The 22,976-nt window shown below is 46.8% G+C and overlaps 1 protein-coding gene across 6 annotated transcripts in view; it reads left to right on the top strand.

Annotated features, from left to right (window-relative positions):
* Positions 1–12,090, top strand: part of TADA2A (transcriptional adaptor 2A) — a 56,935-nt gene extending 44,845 nt beyond the window's left edge. For 5 of the 6 annotated variants that reach the window (XM_002719249.5, XM_070061047.1, XM_070061048.1 and 2 more), the window contains 6 exons: positions 1,629–1,739; positions 3,575–3,646; positions 5,271–5,403; positions 5,899–5,942; positions 8,608–8,681; positions 11,227–12,090. In XM_002719249.5, coding sequence (XP_002719295.1) covers positions 1,629–1,739; positions 3,575–3,646; positions 5,271–5,403; positions 5,899–5,942; positions 8,608–8,681; positions 11,227–11,412 — 620 coding nt within the window. In that variant the 3' untranslated portion in view covers positions 11,413–12,090. The remainder of the gene's footprint in view (positions 1–1,628; positions 1,740–3,574; positions 3,647–5,270; positions 5,404–5,898; positions 5,943–8,607; positions 8,682–11,226) is intronic. The other variant, XM_051824704.2, reaches the window with a different exon arrangement.
* The last annotated feature ends 10,886 nt before the right edge of the window (positions 12,091–22,976 follow it).

Genomic DNA, 22,976 nt, shown 5'->3' on the forward strand with positions numbered 1-22,976 from the left:
GTAATGGATTCTTTATCTCAATTCCTGGGTTTTCCATAATAGGTCAGTTGTTTTTGACCTTTATTCATAGTAGACATTGACTTGTGCATAAATTCTATTTTCAGCTCGTGGGCAGAGATCAGTTTGGCTTCGTGTCTTTGTTAAGTATGTTTTTCCCAGATGCAGGGCTGAGGAGAAGCCCTGTTACCTCTCAGAATGTAGAAATGCCAAGTGCATTTTGTTTTCAGTGATATTCAGTTGCCACTATACTGAATGAACTAGTGACTGTAGTATGGTAGGTGGGTTTTTCTTTTTTTCTTCAAATTTTTAAAATTGTACTCCAAATTCTTCTGTGGTATCCCCTTAGTGAGGACTATTTTTGAAGTCAAAATAACCAGACTGTGGCTCCTCATCAAATTCATTTTTGGTATTTGTGGATAAAAATGTCCCCTATGGGGCTGGGGCTGTGGCATTGTGGGTAAAGCCACCGCCTGCAGTGCCAGCATCCCATATGGGCTCTGATTCGAGTCCCGGGTGCTCCACTTCCGATCCAGCTCTCTGCTATGGCCTGGGAAAACAGTAGAAGATGGCCCAAGTCTTTGGGCCTCTGCACCCACGTGGGAGACCTGAAAGAAGCTCCTGGCTCCTGGCTTCAGATCCGCCCAGCTCTGGTTGTTGTGGCCATTTGGGGACTGACCAGCAGATGGAAGACCTCTCTCTCTCTCTCTGGCTCTGCCTCTGCCTTTCTGTAACTCTGTCTTTCAAATAGATAAATAAATCTTTTTTAAAAAAATAGGAATGTCTCCTGCAAGGGAACAAAACGATGGATCTGGAAAGCGGATTAATTTAGATAACTGTCATCAGTGAAAGCCTGTATCTTTAGTCCAAGACTAAAGTCCATTGCCCTGTTGATTATCTAATTGAGATCAAATAGCAGCTCGAGATATCCTGGCTATGCTGACCTTCCAGCTGTTGGCAGTCGCCCCTCACCTTGGCAGAAACCTCTTTTGGTAAGAAGTTTGGTCAGAAGTGGTCCTGAGAGTTGTTGGCCCTGGTTACCCTGCATGTGTGACCATTTACTTGGGCCTTAGTGGTCACAATATAGCATCATTAGTAGTGAATTACATTGCAGTGCTTAATTTCATTTAGAGAAAGGCAAAATGGTCTGCAGGGGGGATGAAGAAAAATTCCTCATTTGAGGATGTGTAGGTAAGGAGAACATTCCAGGTAGGGTATACAAGAGAGCACACACTTTTTCCCAGCCCATATAGCTCCTCTAGTGGGCTATTGTGTTTGCAGATTCCTAATTGCATAAATTTGGCTAGCATTGTTTCTAAGAATGCAAAATCTGCCTTTATGTTATCGCTCCAGCCCCCCTTGCCAGCAGTTCCTGCCCTAACAGTGAAGTGTGAGAGTGGAGATGGTCTAGCGATAACAAGCCCTTTGTGTGGTAGCTGCTGTGATGCTGTGACTGTTAGGAGTAGCGTTTTGGCATTCTTGGCTTTCTGTTTGCTTCCTGTCCTGGGTACGTTAGTCATGTGAGGTTAGGACTAATATCCTTCCATTTGACTTTTTATTTTTTTTAAATGCAGAAAATGTCAGGATCCTCACGTTCTCCACGACACACTTGTGTTTTATTTTCTCTATAGTAATGGAACGGCGGTATCCCAAGGAGGTCCAAGACCTTTATGAAACAATGAGGCGATTTGCAAGGATTGTGGGACCAGTGGAACATGACAAATTCATTGAAAGCCACGCACGTAGGTGGTTTTAGAGCCTTGTTGAGCTGGTATCTGTGTGTGTGTATGTGTGTGTGTTTATATAAATAGAGGGTGTGTTTTGTGTGGAGTTCTGTAAATAAATAGATATTTCTCTTTGTTCCTTCTTATTACTATGAGATAAATGTGAGACTGTGGGAATACGACAAGAGAATAGAAAAGTAGAGGTAATATAACGAACTCCATGTTTCTGTATTGAAACTAGGTTTTAAAATGGGAACAGAATTAGGTAACTCATAGGAATAGTACCTTCATCATTCATTCTCTTGCCTTTCGTACCCCTAAGAGAGCTCTGCCCAGTTACCATTTCATTTTCAACAATAAAAAACCAAAGTGGTTAAGGGATCAAGACCTTTCAGACCAACTCAGTTAGGAGGCTTAGTCTGTATCGTTCATCAGGAGTTTGTGTATTTGGTTCCCAAGCTTTAGTTTGTTTGTTTTTTTTTTTTTTTTTTTTTTTTTTTTGACAGGCAGAGTGGACAGTGAGAGAGAGAGACAGAGAGAAAGGTCTTCCTTTTGCCGTTGGTTCACCCTCCAATGGCCGCTGTGGCCAGCGCACCGTGCCTATTCGAAGGCAGGAGCCAGGTGCTTCTCCTGGTCTCCCATGGGGTGCAAGGCCCAAGGACTTGGGCCATCCTCCACTGCACTCCCTGGCCACAGCAGAGAGCTGGCCTGGAAGAGGGGCAACCGGGACAGAATCCGGCGCCCCGACTGGGACTAGAACCCGGTGTGCCGGCGCCGCAAGGCGGAGGATTCAAGCTTTAGTCTTGAAAGGTTCTCTTCCAAGGCTCTCCATTTTGTCCTCTTGCAGCTACTTCTTGTGTAACATTGCAAGCATTTGTCTGAGCCAAGTTGATTGTCCTCACCAACACCTTCTTTGGTTGGCGTTCTTGATGTCATTTGTACTGAATGCCTGATCGTTTACTTCCTGTCCCATTTTATGTGTCACTTCAGAAAACCACACCCCATAGGTGCCTAGGCTCTCCTTTGTCCTCTGCTTCAAAAGCACCCACATGTGAGTGTTGTATCATATCATAGCAACATGACCTGTGTTCAGAGGAGGCAGAACCTTTTGGTTTGTGGAAAACACAATGCTCTTTTGTCACTACAGGAGAAGAGCTCTGAAGAAACTAACTGGGGCTCACATACAGAGCTTTTGTCCTTCCCTTGTGCAAGGGCCACATTAAGTAATCCCAGAGATCTCATAAAATCTCAGTCAAGTGAGTAGAACTTTCAACAGAAGATAGGTAGAGCAGGAAAAACTCGGGGACTTAAAAGATGACATTCACGGGACAGGCGGCTGTCACTGCTTGGGACGCCTGCCTGGTTTGAGTGCTGGTTCCTCTGCGTCCAGTCCAGCTTCCTGCTAATGTGCACCACAGGAGGACGCAGATGGTAGCTCGGGGACTTGGGTCCCTGCCACCCCTGGGAGACCCAGGTAGAGTTCCAGGCTCCAGACTTCAGCCTGGCCCAGCTGGCTGTTGTAGGCGTTTGGAGAGTAAAGCCGGGATGGAAGATATTTCTCTGTCATTTTGAATACTGTTTCAGGTTATATCGGTAGCTCTGGTAGACAGATGAGTTCAATCAGTTCGCTGTAAGTTTTGTAGGAAACAAGCCATCTGTCTCTTAGAGACAGCAGCCAGAAGAGGTTTTCTCAGCTCTTAGGTAAAATTTCTAATGAGAAGTTATCAGCAGATAGGATTCCCCAAGTGAAATTGCCCAACCTTTTCCAAAGCAGAATGACTGAAAACACATAGCAGAAGTGCTCATTCATATTGGTTATTTTTTTCAATTTTTCTTCTTCTTGGGGAAAACAGTGGAATTTGAGCTCCGAAGAGAAATCAAGAGACTCCAGGAATATAGGACAGCGGGCATTACCAATTTTTGTAGTAAGTATGTTTCGATCACATGGTGTATCAGAGAGCAAGTGTCTTCCAGACGCATCCAGGAAGTGTCTGAGGTATTGTGATACTTCCTTTAAAACAGGCTTTTCTTTTTCAGAATGAGTTTTCAATCTTTCCAGTAAACTTTCATCCCATTTTATCCATATAAGCACCATTATTTGGTTATCTGAAGTAGAATAACAGTCATGATATAAAGAAAAGAGATGTTGCTTTAGATTTAGGATTCTGCCATGGTTCCTAATAAAAAAGAGTTTTATATTCTAGGTTTTAGCCCCAGCCTTTCTAAGTGTATTAACAAAGTTTTATTAACCAAGCTTTGGATGGCTCTGGTACTTGCATTCCAGTTACTTGAAGTAATAGGAGTAATTGTATTAGTAGCAGCTAACATCTGTCAAATGTTTACTGTGCACCAGGCCCTATGCTAGGCATTTCACCTGGATTATGTCTTGGAACTCTTATGACCAACTCATGAGGTACTGTTATTTCCATTTATTGAAGAAACGAAGGCTTGAAGAGATTAAAGAGCAAGTAAATGTTAGAGCCAGTTCATCAGGGAAGGCCATGTGTTACTACAGTACTTTGAGGCTAGAGGGCTACACTTGGACTCTCCTCTTTACTAGCTCTGTGATTCTGTTCAAGTTTCAATTTCCCAAGTCTCAAGTTGGTGTGAAGATTAAGTTAGAGGTAGTGTAAAAATGTGGCTCAGTGCCTGGCACACAGAAATCCCCCATAAATGGCAATTTCTGTTGTTCTGCTATTATTGTAGGAATGATCTTGAGCATTCACTCCCTCTTCCTGTTTGAAGTCTGAGACTTGAAAGCTATCATCTACTACCCACAAGAAGTAGCTGTGTTTCTTAACATAGCCCTGTGGGTGTAAGTTCAACAATTCTTTCCTTTTAACAGTGGAAACCATGTTTGAAGTGAAATTTTATGTGAAGCTACAAACTACAAATAGGTCATAAGTGGAATTACTTTGGTTGACATTTGATGTGCCACTTATGAATGGAGCCCAGGACTCCCAATATTTGGCACTGACTTTGCTCTTCAAAGTCACCTCGTAGTGTCCTGAGGCTCTGTGTGACACGGTTGGAAACCCGTTGTTACGGTGACCTTTGTGAATGTGGAGAAAGCATCCCACAACTCTTAGGTGCATGTAGAGATGGATGCTGAATTTCAGTTACCTTCTGCTGGTGGCCTCTGGCAAGTATGGGATAGAAAGTGGTGAGTGGGCACTTTTGTTTAATTCTGATTGGTTCTGAAGGAACAGCTTATGCTTATGGCCCTTGTGACTTTGAAATAGATATGAATTAAAAAACCCAGAAAGCAAATATGACAGTAGTCAAATTGCTTTTTTAAAGTGGAAATATGAGTATTATTTGTGCTTTTCTGGTTCCCTCCTCTCCTCCAAATTTCGTAAAGGTAGAACAGGAATAAAAATATTTCAGTTAGTATCAACAAAGGGATTTCAGACTAGGAGAACCCTGCTTTTGCTCTTGGAAAAATAGCTGTGAAAGCAGTTTTGCAAAGAAAACCAAGAAAAGCCAAACAGGAATCCCCGTAGCTCTGCTGCATTGTCATTGTGGTCATCGTATTTTCTATGCCTTCAGGTGCCAGGACCTACGATCACTTGAAGAAGACACGAGAGGAGGAGCGTCTGAAACGCACCATGCTCTCCGAGGTTCTGCAGTACATCCAGGACAGCGGGGCATGCCAGCAGTGGCTCCGCCGGCAAGCCGACATGTGAGCAGTGCTGTGAGCTCCTCCCTGGTGCTGTGAGCGCACCGGTGCTGTGGAGCCCCTCTCGGGCACCCTGCATGCAGATGACTGCAGTCCCCTCAGAAACAGGGCAGTCCTAACAGTTCTGAGAAGTAGAGCTGGCTTCCTGGGATTCCCCCTTGCTACGTTGCTCTTACTTTTAAAAATGAGTGGGTTTCCCTAGCCTCCCACCTGGGCCCTCTCCGCCTGGATATCCATGGTGTGATTCCCATTGAGAATCGTCCTGCTAACCCTTCCCCGTGACGATATCAGTGGCGTTCCAGGGGTAAGAGCTCTCAACAAATCCAGGGCTCCTTTTATTTTCCCTCAGAACAGATTTTCCTTCCCGGTCAGTGTAGTGAGATACCCTGGAAAACATGATGTCTTCAGAGTGACCCACCTGAGGAATGGTCCCCAACCCCATAGGGACTTTGGAAGTTGTCTTTTGACCTGAGTCTAAATTCCTCTTCCTCACTACAGTGATTCCGGCCTGAGTCCTTCTGTTCCAATGGCTTCAAATTCAGGTAATTATTTCTCAGGCTGGAAATAGTCTTGATGGTAAAGTCTGCATTATGGGGGTGATGATGACCCCAAAATCCCACCCAGTGTAGACCAAGGCACTCAGGCAAGTCCAGTTTGTAAACATCTGCAGGTTTCTGGAACCTTCCCTGGGCAGAAAGGAGTGTCCTCAGGGTGAGAGGACAGAGACAGAGGAAGGAAGAACAGTAGAGAAGGTAGCTTCCTTATTTTACCAGTGTCAGCGGGCAGTCAGTTTATGGCACTTGTATCTGCCACACACTCTGGAGATTTGTCTTGCAGGAGATCAAAGGTTTGTATCCAGTATGAGCAAACAAACTGTGTTACTTGCCAGAAACTTGAGGATTTCTTTTCTTTTTTTGACACGCAGAGTTAGAGAGGAGAGAGAGACACAGGGAAAGGTCTTCCTTCTTCCGTTGGTTCACCCCCTATGGCCAGTGCTGCACCAATCCGAAGCCAGGAGTCAGGTGCTTCCTCCTGGTCTCCCATGGGGTGCAGAACCCCAGCACTTGGGCCATCCTCCACTGCACTCCCTGGCCACAGCAGAGAGCTGGCCTGGAAGAGGGGCAACAGGGACAGAATCCGGCGCCCCGACCGGGACTGGAACCGGGGTGCCGGTGCCGCAGGCGGAGGATTAGCCTAGTGAGCTGCAGCGCCTGCCGAGGATTTCTTTATAAATAAGAAGCTTAAGGTTTTTCTGTTTCTTTGCTTTACCTCGCTGGGTATGTCCTATTTTGAAATAAGTTTGTAGAGCAGGATTCAGCTGGCTGCTATCTGATGATCTTGGTGTGTAGTGATCAATGACTAGGAATTTGGAAAGATTATAGTTATAAAATTCTGACCCAAGATCATTGACCACTTGTTTGTTTATTTAGGATTTATTTATTTATTTGAAAGGCAGAGTTAGAGATCTTCCATCTGCTGGTTCACTCTGATGGCCAGAACCAAGAACTTCAGCCAGGTCTCCCATCTAGGTGGCAGGGGCCCAGACATGTGAGCCATCTGCTGCTGCTTTTCCCAGACCATTAGCATTGAGCTGGATTGGAAGTGGAGCAACCAGGACACAAACCAGTGCTCGGACGGGATGCTAGCATCACAGGCAGCAGGCTTCCCCACTTCACCACAACACTGGCCCCTTAGAGTGCTTTGCACGTTCTCTTGGTGGTCATCTGCCCCTGCTCCATATGCTAGATTGGCCATTTCTCCTAATTAGAACATGCAGACATTCTGCTGAGCAGAGACAGCAGAGCCGTTTTACCCATTCTCTGGCAGCTTGCAGCAGCAGAGCTTCTGAAATCTCTCAGTAGACTGAGGATCTAGATGGGACTCAGGTAAGGTCGCTTCAGGAGTTTTTTGGTTTTCTCCTTTTATTCCTCTGTTGTAAGTAATTACTCTTTAATGCTTAAGAGAGAGAAGGGAGACTTTTTACTGAGTCACCAAGACAGTGAAATCCAAGTTTTATTTTGTAAATTTCTTACTTCCAACCTAAATACAAAAATACAAATAACTTACTACTGGTTAATTAAAATGAATGGCTAACATGATCATTCAGCTCTGGTGTTTGAGTTTTCTGAACCATCTGCACTCAGTCTCTGTTTCTTACTGGCCTGGCATGGGCTTCCTCCACTCTGCATTTAGTGTGAGGAGACCCCTTGGTCTTTTATGCTCCGAGTTGCTCTTAACGTCATGAAATGTTAGAAGCCTGGCATCACTGACTGTATCCTAACCTCTGGTGACTTGGGACTTGGGAGGCACCATGCTATTGTACTTCTTTCTGAGCATTTGGGATAAGCCCTCATTCCCTTTGTTAGTATTCCAGAGAGCCCTGGTTTCCAAATGATCAGCTTATAGTGGTGCCTCCCCTTCTGCTGCCCCACCTAAAAGACATCCCCTTTACAGCTGGTGAGCGTCCTACATACTCGTTTGCTGAACTCACTCTGTCCATCCCCAGCTAAATCTTAATCCCAAACACACATTGAAAACAAAACCAGAACAGTTTTGCACATTCACTTCCCATCTTGGCCTGGCCAGTGAACTTCTGCTTGGGTTTCTTTCTCAGCTTGTGTGAGTTGACCTTAGCCCAGCTGCTTTGCCGTATAATGGCTCATTGTTCCTGGGAGTGAATCTTTCAGGTAAACAGGGCTGCTTTGGAATGAACAAATTCTCACTCACATAATAAATAAAGGCTTTTTGCTGGCCTAACAATCTGCCTTTGATCTGGAGGCACAAGGTGCTTGGTTAATTGCCGTGTTTACAGTGTAGCGCTGGCGGTGTGGTGAGGATTAGGGAATGTCTCTCCTGCAGACCTGTTCTTTCCATTCAGCAGCTCTCAAGGCAGGCAGTGTACTGGGTAACATCTGGGCTTCAGATGGTAGAGTCTCCTACGTGGTTAGGAAGACACAGGGGTAACTGCTGTGAGGAGTAGGCACCTCTGACTCTAAGGTATGTGTGATTGTGTGAGCAAAGGACACATGAATTGCCATTGTCATTTTCAGCTGAATGTTGCAGTATCCTTGTTGCTACTAAACACATCTAAGGAGGTGACTTGAACTTTCTTAGCACTGTGTGTGGTGATCCTACAAGTAGCTGGCCTGGTTGCACTGGACACCTCACACCTGACCAGTTGTCTCTGCTTTTCTTCTGTGTCTGTAGGTAGACGAAGTGCGCCACCCTTGAACCTCACTGGGCTCCCTGGCACGGAGAAGCTGAATGAAAAAGAAAAAGAGGTAAAATAAAGGAGAGGAAAGAAACTGAGGGAAAGAGAGTAGAGGCTGGTTATTCATTGATTGTCACTAAAAACGCATTACAAGTGCAAACCCATTTTGCTTCCTTTACCTAACATAGACGCGTAACTTGGGTCCATCCCAAGAGTCCCTAGAGCTAAAGAGCAAATCTGGGTGTAGTGGTTAAAGCCCCTCCTGTGACGCCCGCTTCCCATATGGGCACCAGAGCAGTGGAAGGTGGCCCAAGTGCTGAGGCCCCTGCCGCCTACGTGGGAGACCTGGAAGAAGCTCCTGGCTCCTGACTTCAGCCTGGCGCAGCCCTTGCCATTGTGGTCTTTTGGTGAGTGAACTGGCAGATGGGAGATCTCTGTCTCTCCTTATCTCTGTAACTCTGCCTTTCAAATAAATAAGTCTTTCTTAAAAAAAAAAAATCACTAACCTGGTCAGTCTCACAAAGGTTTTCCCCATTACCCTGTCACCATTGCTGTTTTGGGGGAAGAACACGCACCTGTTAATGAGGTAGCAGCAGATGTCACTTACTGAGTATTTACCATGTGCCAGATGTTCTCTTCTGTGCTTTATGTAAATGAAATTAATTTTCACATGGAAATAGGCATGTCTTGTTGGGATGATCACTTTGAGAAGTTATACACTTACTCCAACAATATAACCATCACTGAAAACATCCGTTGGGATTGTCTCCAAGTTTGTTTACTATCAAAAAGAAAGGAATCCCACATCCCATACAAGGAGTCTTCCAAATTTTTACAGAAAGTACGTATTATGACAGAACTATACAGATATCAAGTTTTTTTGCATGGAAGCAAACTTAACTTTCTACTCCATTTTTCCCCAAAAGTTTTTTAAAGATTTATTTATTTATTTGAAAGGCAGAGTGACAGACAGAAAGAGATCGATCTTCTATCTGTTGCTTGATTCTCCAGATGGCTGGACTGGGCCAGGTGGAAGCTGAGAGCTACACTGGACTCCCACATGGGTGGCAGGAACCCAAGCATTTGGGCCATCTTCCACTGCCTTCCCAGGCACAGTAGCAGGAAAGCAGAGCAGCCGGGACTCTGCTGGCACTCCAAAGTAGGATGCCAATGCCACAAGCGGTGGCTCAATCCAACATGAAACAATACTGGCCCCTTCCACAAAATATTGGAAGTCCATTTGTGTAGTCACACATTCATTTTGATGTGAAAAGATGCCATGACCTACTTTCCTTTCCCATTGCAGCCACCAATTATCTTAGCGTTTTTTTGGCTATTTCTGAAACAAGAGGTATCACCAAGAGTTTTCAAAAGAATGTGTATCAGCTCTGAAAGTCCATTCCAAGAGAGAATTTCTTTTTTATTTATTTATTTATTTTTTGACAGAGTGGACAGTGAGAGAGAGAGACAGAGAGAAAGGTCTTCCTTTGCCGTTGGTTCACCCTCCAATGGCTGCCGCGGCCAGTGCGCTGTGGCCGGCGCACTGCGCTGATCCGATGGCAGGAGCCAGGTACTTATCCTGGTCTCCCATGGGGTGCAGGGCCCAAGCACTTGGGCCATCCTCCAGTGCACTTCCTCCAGTGCACTCCCTGGCCACAGCAGAGAGCTGGCCTGGAAGAGGAGCAACCGGGACAGAATTCGGCGCCCCGACCGGGACTAGAACCTGGTGTGCCGGCGCCGCAAGGCAGAGGATTAGCCTAGTGAGCTGCGGCGCCGGCCGAGAATTTCTCTTTTGTTCTTTTACAGCTCCCTTGCTCAGTTTCCCTGCCACTGAGTTCATTAGATCATGTCAGATGATAAGCAAGGGTCCCCTTGTAGGGGCTACTGTTAGCTTTCATCCATCAGGAACAGTGAAGAGTGGTGTGCTAATAGAAGGAAGTTTGTGTGTCACATCCACATGTTGCTGAAGAAGGTCACAGGGCAGTCTGATTCAGACATTGAATGGCTTGGAATTTCAAGCATTTTTATCTTTCCCTACATAATGATGACCTCAGACTGCTCATTGCTGGGTAATGGCAGGTGAACTGGAATTGAACCAGCTTTCTAGATTTTTAACAGTTAAAGTGGTCACCTCTTAGCAAGGTCTCTGTATCACCTTTCCCTCCAAAGAAGGGATTACTGCTTTGTGCTGACACGAGGAATAATGGGATCATACCTGAGAACCCTGGTATTGGCACCTGTGCTCACACTGTGCCTTGAGGCCCGTTCCTGATCTCGAATGGTGCTGGCCCCTCCCGGGCGTTCAGCGCTTGCCTCCTGCGTGAGCTAGGCTGCTCCTCAGGAACGCGTGCTCGTATTTCCTAACAGATGCAGGCCCCTCAGCAGCCTGCCCTGGCTAAAGGCTCTTCTAGCATCACACCCTGGCTTTTCTTCCTGGGTGTCTATCCTTAGGCAGTGTTCTCTCCAGAGAAGAGACGAAATGGAATGTGGCCCAGCCACCCAACAGGTCCTATAAATAGTTGGAGGTTGATGTCACTTTTTTTCTTCTATACCTGCTGGATTAAATTATAAGAATGAGCGATGTTAATGTGTATTAAATTTGCCATGTCTTGCAGCTCTGTCAGATGGTGAGGTTGGTCCCTGGAGCCTATTTAGAATATAAATCTGCTCTATTGAACGAATGTAACAAGCAAGGAGGCTTGAGACTGGCACAGGCGAGAGCACTCATCAAGATAGACGTCAACAAAACCCGGAAAATCTATGATTTCCTCATCCGAGAAGGATACATCACTAAAGCCTGAGACTCTACAGGGCTTGGAATCAGAAGTCAGGTGTTTGGAATGTAGTGAGCCACAGGACTGTGTGGGCCCTCAAGAGCTTTGTTTTCCAGCTGAGTTCTGAAAAGGAGAGAAGGACAAAGGAACCCCTCAAGTTGTATTAACATCTACTTTTCTTCCACCCTCCTTTAAACACTCCTGTTGTTAGTGTTGTACTGCAGAGTTGTGTGCTACCTATGCTATTATTAAGTGTGAGTGGGCATTCATTCCTAGCACCTCTTGTAACTAAAACAAGAACCGTAGTACCTCACATCACAGTGTTGGTAGAAGTAGAACCAAACCCAGTCTTCAGACAGAGGTCCAGCTCAGATCCCTGTACTTGAGGGCTAAGTTTGCCAGTCGTCTGTTTTGCCTTCAAACTGCAGATGGATTTTAAATAAAGAGAAAAGCTTTTAGAGCATGCGAAAGCTTTCTCTTTCCTTGTAAGGATTTTTAAAGTGACGACTTAGATTTAAGGGCAAAGCGGAGCAAAGTCTCCCTGTGAAGGTCTTGTCCCAAACTGCGTTTTTGACTTTAATGTCTGGCTTTGTACTTTGCCGTCTGGCTGTCTAATCTGCAGTAGACTTTTGAGGAGGTGGCACCGGATATAAAATGTCTCTGTTATTTTTAGAATTAATGGATTAAAAATGTTTTGCTATTTAATTTGTGGGTGTGTCAAATATTCTTAAGGTGTTGGATGCCCGCCGCATCACGCTGCACTGTCTCTGCTGACATGTGTGTCCTGGACTCACCCTGTCCTTACCCTGGGTTTCCCAGGATACCAGGCCCCTGAGGATGGAGATGATGCAACTAACCTCAGCTTTGCTTGGATTGACACCGGAACCCTCGTTTCTCAATGGTGAAAGGCTAGCCTGCAATAAAAGCTGCTTTAAAAACAGAAGGAAAGCCGCTTCATATATGAGACTCAGTAGATACGAGGGTGAGTAGCCCCACCACATCTGAGCCTTGGCCCTCAAGCCTCTCTGCAGAACAAGAAGCTGGACTCATAGTCATGGCTATTTCATTTCCATCAGAAGCAAAGTTGCGCATGGACTCTACCAGTCGCGTCTGATAGCTGACGGATTCCTCAGTTCCTCCAGCAGTCAAACGTCCAGTTAAAATCTCTGTTCCTCGTTGGAAGCATCTGCTCTCACTGGTGACTGATGTAAATAATCACTACTCCTCATCTTGGAAAAGAGAAATGAAAAGGACGCTCTGAGGATCTGAGGCATTCAGGTGGAGGACTTCGGTTCTATAAGAAGCATGGCTTAGAAATGGATTCCACCGCCACCATCAGGCTCACTGGTTGTGAAGGATTGCCTGTCGTCCATGGGAGGTCACTCCTGTGCAAACTTACGTTGGATGAGACGGCAGTGTCAGGTGGTATCTGTTGTGGTTTGAAGACTCCTTCAGTAAGGAGGGGCTCCTCGGAGAGGTGGGCTTTTGAGGCAATAATAAGATAGAGAGGAATGGCAGATGGAAGCAGGAGACTGTTCCAGACATAGGGGGTGGGAGACGGTGTGGAGGCAGCAGTGGGAGTAGAGAAAACAGTGCCAAGAGATGTATTTGGCTAGAACGCCCGGGGCAGCTGTGGTAGCTGAGGGGGAGGATGGGAGGACTGTCTGATGGAAACCTGGGAACCAGTTGCTCTTGGAAAAGTGATGGGGAATCATTTGATGAGGAAAATGGCACACTTGAAAAGTGATAGAATAAGACTGTAATTTCAAATGACTAGACTTTACACAATAGGATTGTTAGTCCTTTGACAAGTTTAACTGCCAAATAGAAGACTTTGTAACCTTAGTGGGTTTCTTTCTTTCTTTTTTTTTTTTTTTTAAGATTCACTTATTATTGAAAGGCAGAAGGCCGGATTACAGAGAGACAGACAGAGGGAGAGAGATCTTCCATCTATTGATTCACCCCCTAAATGGCCACAACAGCTAGAGCTGGGCCAGTCTGAAACCAGGAGCAGGGAACTGTAGGTGGCAGCTCTACCTGTTACACCATGGCACTGGCCCCCCTAGTGGGCTTCTTAAAAGTCAAGCCATACTGCCTTTATAATAGAAAAATACTCGGCCGGCACCGCGCCTCAGTAGGCTAATCCTCTGCCTGCAGCGTTGGCACCCTGGGTTCTAGTCCCGGTCGGAGAGCCAGATTTTGTCCTGGTTGCTCCTCTTCCAGTCCAGCTCTCTGCTATGGCCTGGAAGGGCAGTAGAGGATGGCCCAAGTCCTTGGGCCCTGCACCCGCATGGGAGACCAGGAGAGGCACCTGGCTCCCGGCTTCGGATCAGCGCAGCACGCCGGCCACAGCGGCCATTGGAGGGTGAACCAACGGAAAAAGGAAGACCTTTCTCTCTCTCTCTCTCATTGTCCACTCTGTCAAAAAAAAAAAAAAAAAAAAGAAAGAAAGAAAGAAAAATACTCACTGATATTTGGTGTGGCTGGCTGTAATTATTCCCTCCCATGTTCTTAGCACCTAGACAAGATCATTCTTCAGAAATGAAAACCCAGAGCTAGCAAATGCTTTTCAAAAAACATGCCAGCACTGTGGCATAGTGGGTAAAGTCGCTGTCTGCAGTGCCGTCATCCCATATGGGCACTGGTATGAGTCCTGGCTGCTCCACTTCCTATCCAACTCACTGCCCATGTGCCTGGGAAAGCAGCAGAAGATGGCCCATGCACCCATATGGGAGACCCAGAAGAAACTCCAGGCTCCCAGCTTTGCATGGGCCCAGCTCGGCCATTGCGCCCATTTGGGGAATGAACCAGCAGATGGAAAGTCTCTGCCTCTGTAAGTCTGCATTTCAAATTAAAAAAAAAAAATCTTTCAACCTTTGCTTATAGATCGGGTTGGACATAAACCAACTACACTGTTAGAAGCCTCTCCTAAGCCAGATCCCCCCGAAGAGGGAGAACTTAAACTCAGCAGCATGAATGCAGACCTTTTACTGAATTTAACACTAAAAGTTTCTGCTGGAGTCTACATATCCTTCTCTCCCAGTAGTGGGAAATACAGAACAAGTCTGTTTCCACGTGATGACTTTCTGTTGTGGCACAGTAGATTAAGCTTCCACTTGCAAGCCTGCATCCCATATCTGAGTGCCAGTTCAAATCCTAGCTGCTCCGCTTCCAGTCCAGCTGATGCATCCTGGGAGGCAACAGTGATGGCCCAAGTGCTTGGCCCCCTGCCACCCACGTGGGAGATGCAGATGGAGTCTGGGTTCCTGGCTAGTCCCTGCTGTACAGGCACTTGAGGAATGAACGAATGGATGGCAGATACCTTTCTGTCTCTGTCTTTCTCTCTTGCTCTTCCTTTCAAGTAGATGAAAATCAACATTTAAGAAATTAGAGGTAGCCAGTGCTGTGGCCTTAGTAGGCAAGTGCCAGCATCCCATATGGGCTCTGGTTCGAGTCCCAGCTGCTCCCTATATGATCCAACTCTCTGCTATGGCCTGGGAAAGCAGTAGAAGATGGCCCAAGTGCTTGGACCCGTGCATCCCCATGGGAGACCTGGAAAAAGCTCCTGGCTCTTGGCTTTGGATAGGCCCAGCTCCAGCCATTGCAGCTATTTGGGGAGTGAACCATGAATGGAAGGCCTCTCTGTCTCTCCCTCTCTCTATCTGTAACTTTGCCTCTCAAGTAAATAAATAAATTAAAAAAAAAAAATTAGAAAAAGACTAAGACCATCTCTTCTTAGAGGCCTGTTCACACAAATGCTGTTTATCCTGTCCCAAGTTCTGGTTTCCATCCTTTTGTTGCTTACTTCCTCCCTCATTTTTCTAAAACCTGGCCTCAGGGCGCCAGTCCTTGTGTTCTGCCTCAGCTGGTGGGTCAGCGGGCAGAGGGGCAACCGCAAGGCATCCGTCAGTTCCAGCAGAATCCCAATTGGTAAGTCAGTGTAACCAGGAAGCTGGAGTCTCCAGGGTGAAGAATCAGAGGCCCAAATTACACGGCTGCTTGGTAAAACTGGTTCCTGTTTACCCCTAACAAACGCTTTGACTCACCTCTGGGCAGGAGAGTGGGACGTGTTCTAAGCAGCATTCCTAGAAGTTAAGAGGTGAGAGAGATGGATCTGGAAGCTCTGCTGTGCTTTCCTGTGTGCTTAGCCAGCTGTAGCCAACCCCTCCCAGCTCTGCTGCAAAGGCCCAGCCTTGGAAGAGTGTGGCCCCGCCGTGTCTGTGGCCTTGTGTAGAAAGTGGCCCAGCTAAGGTGAAAACTTTCTCTTTAGTCAGACACGGTAAGCAATTCTTTGGAGTGAAACTGAACATGACGTTAGAGGAGCGCCTGGGTATTAGCAGCCGCACTGCCATCCACATGTGACGGGGGTTGAGCAGAGTAGTAAGAGCTGTTAGCTGGGGAGTACTTTGGATGCTAAGTAGTGTCCTTGAAATACTCGTGTGCGGAAGAACTGAACTGTTAGCGTGCTGCTTCTGGGGAGGGCACTTCCATATCTTGTGGCCTGGGGTTCTCTGTTTCCTCGTTGCCCTGGCTTCCAGCAGTTGAGGTGTCCACAGTGAGAGGGTCCGCTGCCCTCTGGTTTGATTGACTAAGGTTCCAAATCACACTCCTAGGTATTTAAGGGAAGAATGAAGGTCTTGCATCTGACATCTTTTGTCGGGGGAGTTAATTCGTTCTTAGGCATTGTGTACCAGGCCCTGCTCCCTGTTGAGAGCAGGAATCAGGAACTGGAGGTGAGAATGCAGACAAAAGGTCCACCGAAAGGTTAAACCCAAAACTGACAGCCACAGGCATCGCCAGACTTGGTAGGCCTGGTGCTGAGGGTCCCTGTACTGCCAGACTTTGCCAGGCCAGGCTTGTCTTTCAGGACTGCTTAATTAAGTCTGAAGCACGCACTTTCTGTTTTTGAGCTCAGGGGATGGATTTCTGTGTCACCAAACTATCATTTGGTTGAACTAACCTCATTCAGCATTTATTTTTTTCTATTTTTTTTTTTAAGATTTATTTATTTGAAAGTCTGAGTTACACAGAGAGAGGAGAGGCAGAGAGAGAGAGAGAGAGGTCTTCCATCTGCTGGTTCACTCCCCAAATGGCCACAATGGCTGGAGCTGTGCTGATCCGAAGCCAGGAGCTTCTTCCAGGTCTCCCACGTGGGTGCAGGGGTCCAAGCACTTGGGCCATCTTCTGCTTTCCCAGGCCACAGCAGAGAGCTGGATCGGAAGTGGAGCAGCTGGGACTAGAACTGGCGCCCATATGGGATGCCAGCACTGCAGGCGGCAGCTTTACCCACTGTGGCACAGTGCCGGCCCCCAGCATGTCTTTTTAATTAACTTAGATTTTTCACAAACTTAAAAAGATTTTTATTCATTTTCATTTTATTTTAAATGCTGAAAGACACCTTCCATCTACTATTTCATTCCCCAAATGTCCACAACAACCAGGGGTGAGCCAGACCAAAGCCAGGAGCCCAGAACTGAATTCAGGTCTTCCATGGGGGTGGAATGGACCAAAGTACTTGAGTGGTCAATCATATGTTGTTCTCCAGGGTGTGCATTAGCAGGAAGCTGGAATCGGAAATGGAGCTGGGACCTGAACCCACACACTCCGATGTGGGATGTGGCATTCCAAAGGGCATTTTAACCACTGTACCAAGCACCAGCCCCTCATCTCTTGTTTTTAACCAATCAATTCATCTTGCCTTGGTCTACCCTGAGATCCTTATGTGACAAGAAACTTCTAGATCCTACCCTAATTATCCTGTATTTGTCCAAAGTTAAACAGAATCAGCATCTTTTAAAAAAATAAAAAGATTTATTTATTTATTTGCAAGTCAGAGTTACACAGAGGAGAGGCAGAGAGAGAGAGATAGAGGTCTTCCACCCGTGGTTCACTCCCCAACTGGCCGCAAAGGCCAGAGCTGTGCTGATCCAAAGCCAGGAGCCTTTTCCAGGTCTCCCACACAGGTGCAGGGGCCCAAAGAGTTGGACCATCTTGCACTGCTTTCCCAGGCCATAGCAGAGAGCTGGATTGGAAGTGGAGCAGCCGGGTCTTGAACCGCGCCCATATGGGATGCCGGTGCTTCAGGCCAGGACGGTTAACCCACTGTGCCACAGCGAGGGCCCCAGAATCAGCATCTTAAGAAGTGTGGAAAGAAGACCTTATTGTTGTTTTAAGAAACCAACACTTTAGCCGGTGCTGCGGCTCAATAGACTAATCCTCCACACGCAGCGCTGGCACACCGGGTTCTAGTCCCAGTCGGGGTGCCGGATTCTGTCCCGGTTGCTCCTCTGCCTGTCCAGCTCTTTGCTGTGGCCCGGGAGTGCAGTGGAGGATGGCCCAAGTGCTTGGGCCCTGCACCCGCACGGGAGACCAGGATAAGTACCTGGCTCCTGGTTTCGGATCAGTGCGGTGTGCTGGCCGCAGCAGCCATGGGGGGGGGGGTGAACCAACAGAAAAGGAACACCTTTCTCTCTCTCTCTCTCTCTCTCTCTCTCTGTCCACTCTGCCTGTCCAAAAAAAAAAAAAAACTTTAATAAAGCAAAAATGCTGAAATGCCGTCATCACCCTTGTTCAGTGAACCCACAGCTAAGTGCCAGCTCTAATGCATTTCTCTTCCTCTGGGAGAGCTGGATGCCAAGGGTGCACCCCGATTCTGAAGTTGTCTGGAATGACCTATGCCTCTCTTCTCTCTCGTTGAGCACTACTGATTTGGATTGTTCCCTCTGTTACCACCCTTCATTTAAGGAATTCCTTGAAAACCTGAATTAAAAAATAAAAATGGGGTCTGGGCTGCAGAACTTAATGTCCCTTTTAAAAAAACTGACTTTGAATTGGGGCCAAAGAGTTTAATGTGTTTACTTCAGTTGCTAATCTTAGGAAATCGTCTAAGATGAACAGGGAAATTTCCAGGGTTATTTAATAGCTTTTCCCCAAAATGTATTGAAAAAGAGTGAAAAGTTCAGGTGCTGTGATGACATCAGCTCTCAAGTACCAAGGGCCTTGGAGGTGGGTGAACTGATCTGAACTTTGAGCAGCCAAGGAGGGGGCAGCAGCATCCTGAGGCTGACATCCTGGGAATTTGCTGTTTGCTTTGGAGACGTGGGGCCATGGCTCTTCCACACAATGTCCCTTCTTAGAAGCCACTTTTTAACCTAGGGCAAGCTACAGCAGATAAAGCCATTCCTGGAGTCCCTGTGTATCTAAGCTCCAGTCATCTTCACCTGGCTTTGCCGCGTCTGGATGAGCACAGCTTCAGATCCAGGACACTTGTCAGATCCAAGTGGGTTTTAATCTCATGATGCAAAGCAAAAATGCTTTTAAGAGCAAAATCTCCCAGGAGTACCGCCGCCCTCAGCCACTGCAGAAGAGGAGGCGTTTGTGGGAGAGAAGGGTGGCTACAGACGTCATTGCAGCATCCAGATCCCAGCTGTGACCTGGCTCAGAGTTTTGCAGTTAAAAATAACCATGGCTTGGAGTTGGGGGTGGGGGTGGGAGTAAACTGTTGCATTTCCATGGAAACTAGGAGGTTGGGGGAAGGGGGAGAGGGAAGTAGGCAACTGATTTCTAGCACATGTGGCACAATGAGGTGGATGTAGGAGCCCAGGAGCTTAGAGGGCCTCTGATGAGAGGTGATACCCCTAATAGGCATCCAGGACGTAGCCAGACACTGCCCCAGGGTTCTGGAGACACTGTTTGCATCAAGGAAGTGTCTACAACAACAAGTACATCTTGGTTCTGCTGAAGAATGTGTTTCAGGCTCCTGGCTTCCTGTAGCAGACTTGTTACTATCTGGCAAAGCAAAGAGCCGATGAGCAACACACTAGGTTACATGTCGCCTCTCAACCAGCCTGGGCGCCTCTGCTACCCTACTATTCCCAGACCTCTGCTTCCTGTTGCACAGTCAGCAGCCTGACAGTTTATAACTAGAGTAGAAGCCTCCAGGCTTCGGGACTGGTTTGGACCTTTTACTACTTCTGGGACCAGGTTTTTTCTCTCTGGTGTTGCAAGAAATTATGCAAAGCAGCAGTCATTACCTTGGATGTTTTTAAAAGTACTTGTATGTCTCATACCACTTCTGGTATGCTTACCACCAAGCGTAACCAACTCCTGGAAGGAAGTATTTTAGGTCTCCATTTCTCCGCTTCTAAATGGTTTATTTAAAAAATATTTTTTCAGGTGGGTCATATCCAAGTAGCAGCTTGAGTCGCAGCGACTCTGCTTCCGATCCAGTTTCCTGCTAATGCACCCTGGGAGACAGCAGGAGAGTGCTTGGTCTCTGCCGCCCGCATAGGTGACCCAGATGGAGGTTCCAGGCTCCCGCCTTTGGCCTGGCACAGCCCTGGCTGTTCTGAGCATCTGGGGCTGAACTAGTGAGTGACTGGAAGCTCTTGCTCTCTCACTCTCTTTCTCTCTGTTGCCCTGCCTTTTAAGCAGCTAAAAAATATTTTTTAAATACATGAATACATTTTATTGTACAAAGACATTTTTTAAAGATTTTTTTATTTTGAAAGGCTGAGTTACAGATGCAAAGGAGGGGAGGAGAGGTAGGGAGACAGATCTTCCAACTGCTGGCCAGGGCTGAGCCAGGCCAAAGCCAGAATCCAGGAGCTTCATCCAGGTCTCCTACACGGAAAGTAGGGGCCCAAACACTTGGGTCTTCCTCCATTGTTTTTCCTAAGCCATTAGCAGAGAGCTGGATTGGAAGTGGGGCAGTGGGGACACAAACCAGTGGGATGAAACACCACATGAGGGGCTTTACAATCTAAGCCATAACACCAACCTCATCTTGGGCAAGTTTCTTAACCCCGCATGTCTGAAGTGTGGCTGGTAATGCCTACTTTCCTGGGTGTGGCGACGATCAAATGAGACAAGTAATAGAACATGCCTGGTGCCTCCCTTCTTTCTTCTCCCATTGAGCCTTTGGTATTTTCTTGTACCACACATGTAATGGTAAAAGCTCACAGAGGGGCACTACGATCTGGAAGACACAAATGTAAAACAGGTGCCTTTTGCAAGAATGTTGTTTGTCTTGGATTCTCATTACTGCATCACTGCCTCAGCCCTAGGGATGAATTAAGTGCATAAAATGCAGACAGATTTTAAATTTACATTGTTACCCTAGACATGTTGTAATATTCCGTCAAATAATGCCTACCTCAAAAAGTGTGATGTCAGCTTACAATGTTGTTTGTACACTATTTTACTTACTTAAGACTTTAAAATCTTGTATAGGAAAAAGACCAAAAAAATCCACGTACTAATCATTGTTTTTAAGTAATAAAATTATGATGGAGGTGCTTGGGTGCCTTTTTTCCTCTATTATTTTTTCTTTTAATATGTACTTATTTGAAAGGCAGAGAGAGAGAGAAAGAGAGACAACAAGATATTTTCCATTCACTGGTTCACTCCTCAAATGGCCACAACAGCCTGGGCAGGGCCAAAGCCAGGAGCCTGGAACTCCATCTGGGTCTCCCATGTGGGTACAGGGACACAGGGGACTTGGACCATCTTCTGCTGCTTTCCCAGGTACATTAGCAGGGAGCTGGATGGGAAGTGGAACAGCTGGGACTCAAACCAGCACTTATATGGGACGCAGACAGATGGCAACTTAACCTGCTGTGCCACAATGGTGGCTTCTGTATCCTTTCTTTGATACAATTAATTTTCATTTTATTTGAAAGAACCAGAAAAGGAGAGATCTTCCAATAGCTGGTTCATTTCCCCAAATGCCTGCAATAGACAGGCCAAAGCTAGGTGCCCAGAACCCAGTCCGTGTCTCCCATGTAGGTGGCAGGGACCCAGTACTTGAGCCTTTGTCTGCTGCCTCCCAGAGTACGCATTTGCAGGAAGCTGCATTGGAAGCGAGGAGCTGGGACTCAGACCAGGCACGCTGGTAACAGGATACGGGCATCCCAAGTGGTCCTTAATGATGTGCCTAACAGGCCCGCTTATCATTTATTTTTTACTGGAAAATATATTTTTAAATTGTATTAATTTTATTTATCTGAAAGGCAAAGAAGCAGAGATCTTCCATCTTCTGGTTCACTGCCCCAGATAGTTGAAATGGCCAGGGCTGGGCCAGACCAAAGCCAGGAGCTTCTTCGAGGTCTCCTATATGGGTACAACAACCCAAGTACTTTGCCGTATCCCATTGCTTTTCCCAGGCCATTAGCAGGGAGCTGGCTCAGAAGTGTAGGGAGGACTTGAACTGGCACCCATATTGGATGTTGGTGTCACAGGTGGTGGCTTTACCCACCATGCCACGACACCAGCCCCAGAAAAGTAAATTTTATGAGGACTTTGAAAACTCTAATAGAAGTTGAAGTATTTTACATGTAATAAAATCGACCAGTGCCGCGGCTCAGTAGGCTAATCCTCCGCCTTGCGGCGCCGGCACACCAGGTTCTAGTCCCAGTCGGGGCGCTGGATTCTGTCCCAGTTGCCCCTCTTCCAGGCCAGCCCTCTGCTGTGGCCAGGGAGTGCAGTGGAGGATGGCCCAGGTGCTTGGGCCCGGCACCCCATGGGAGACCAGGATAAGTACCTGGCTCCTGCCTTCGGATAGACGCGGTGCGCCGGCCGCAGCACGCTGGCTGCAGCGGCCATTGGAGGGTGAACCAACGGCAAAGGAAGACCTTCCTCTCTGTCTCTCTCTCTCACTGTCCACTCTGCCTGTCAAAAAAAAAAAAAAAATCGAGTTAACCCTATGACAGCCATGTAAGGTGTTGCCTTACATCTTGTGAAATTGCACAAGACTTAGGCAAACTCCTGTAGTAAATAGTTTTGAGACGCCTATCCTGCTAGTTCTTTTTATCTTTTCCACATTTATAGAATTCTCTCAGGTACCTAGTGACCACTGTCCCTCTCAAACGTGCCAAAGGGCAGCAGCTGAAAAATTTACTTCTCCCAGGGGACTTTGCATTTTTATAGCCATCAATTGTACGTAACGTGTAATTACAGGTGGCAGCAAGCAGGCCTTGGAGACATCTGTGAGCCTGGCATCCTGAAATCAAGCGTCTAGACTGGGGAATGCTGCTGCTTGCTGCCCCCCAATTCTGACAGAGCCACGCTGCGGCTCATTTGTTCACGGGAGGCCACAGTAGGAGTGGAAGATGCCAGTACAGGGACCTCCGGAAGTCTGATTAAAGAGTAGTCATTGCCCAAGCAGCTAAGAAGGCTATTCTCAGAAAGGCGGACACCCAGAGTTACGCAGAGTAGGCGTTCCCACCCTGTGCTTACTGTGTCTAATCTGATCAGCTCTCGCGTGCGCAGACGCTGCCCTGCTCGGAAGCACCGCTTATTTAGTTGGGTCAGGAGGACCCAAACCTTCTGGGCACAAATTATGCTTTTGTAGCAAACAGCCTCTAAAATGTTTCTCCATCTGAATAGTTGCCTCGGAGAAGAAACTATTTATAGCCTAGAAATACGCTATCCAGTAAAATAGCCACGAGCCACAGTTTAAACTGGTTGAAATAGAACAAAATAAAATAAATTCCATGCCTAGCTACATTTCCATGTGGGTCGCGGCTATTGCACTGCACAGTGGAGATCCAATGTGGCTTCCACACTTCTTTGGGCAGTGCAGCAAGTCTAGA

The sequence above is a fragment of the Oryctolagus cuniculus genome, chromosome 17 (assembly GCF_964237555.1).
Source record: "Oryctolagus cuniculus chromosome 17, mOryCun1.1, whole genome shotgun sequence".
NCBI lineage: Eukaryota > Metazoa > Chordata > Mammalia > Lagomorpha > Leporidae > Oryctolagus > Oryctolagus cuniculus.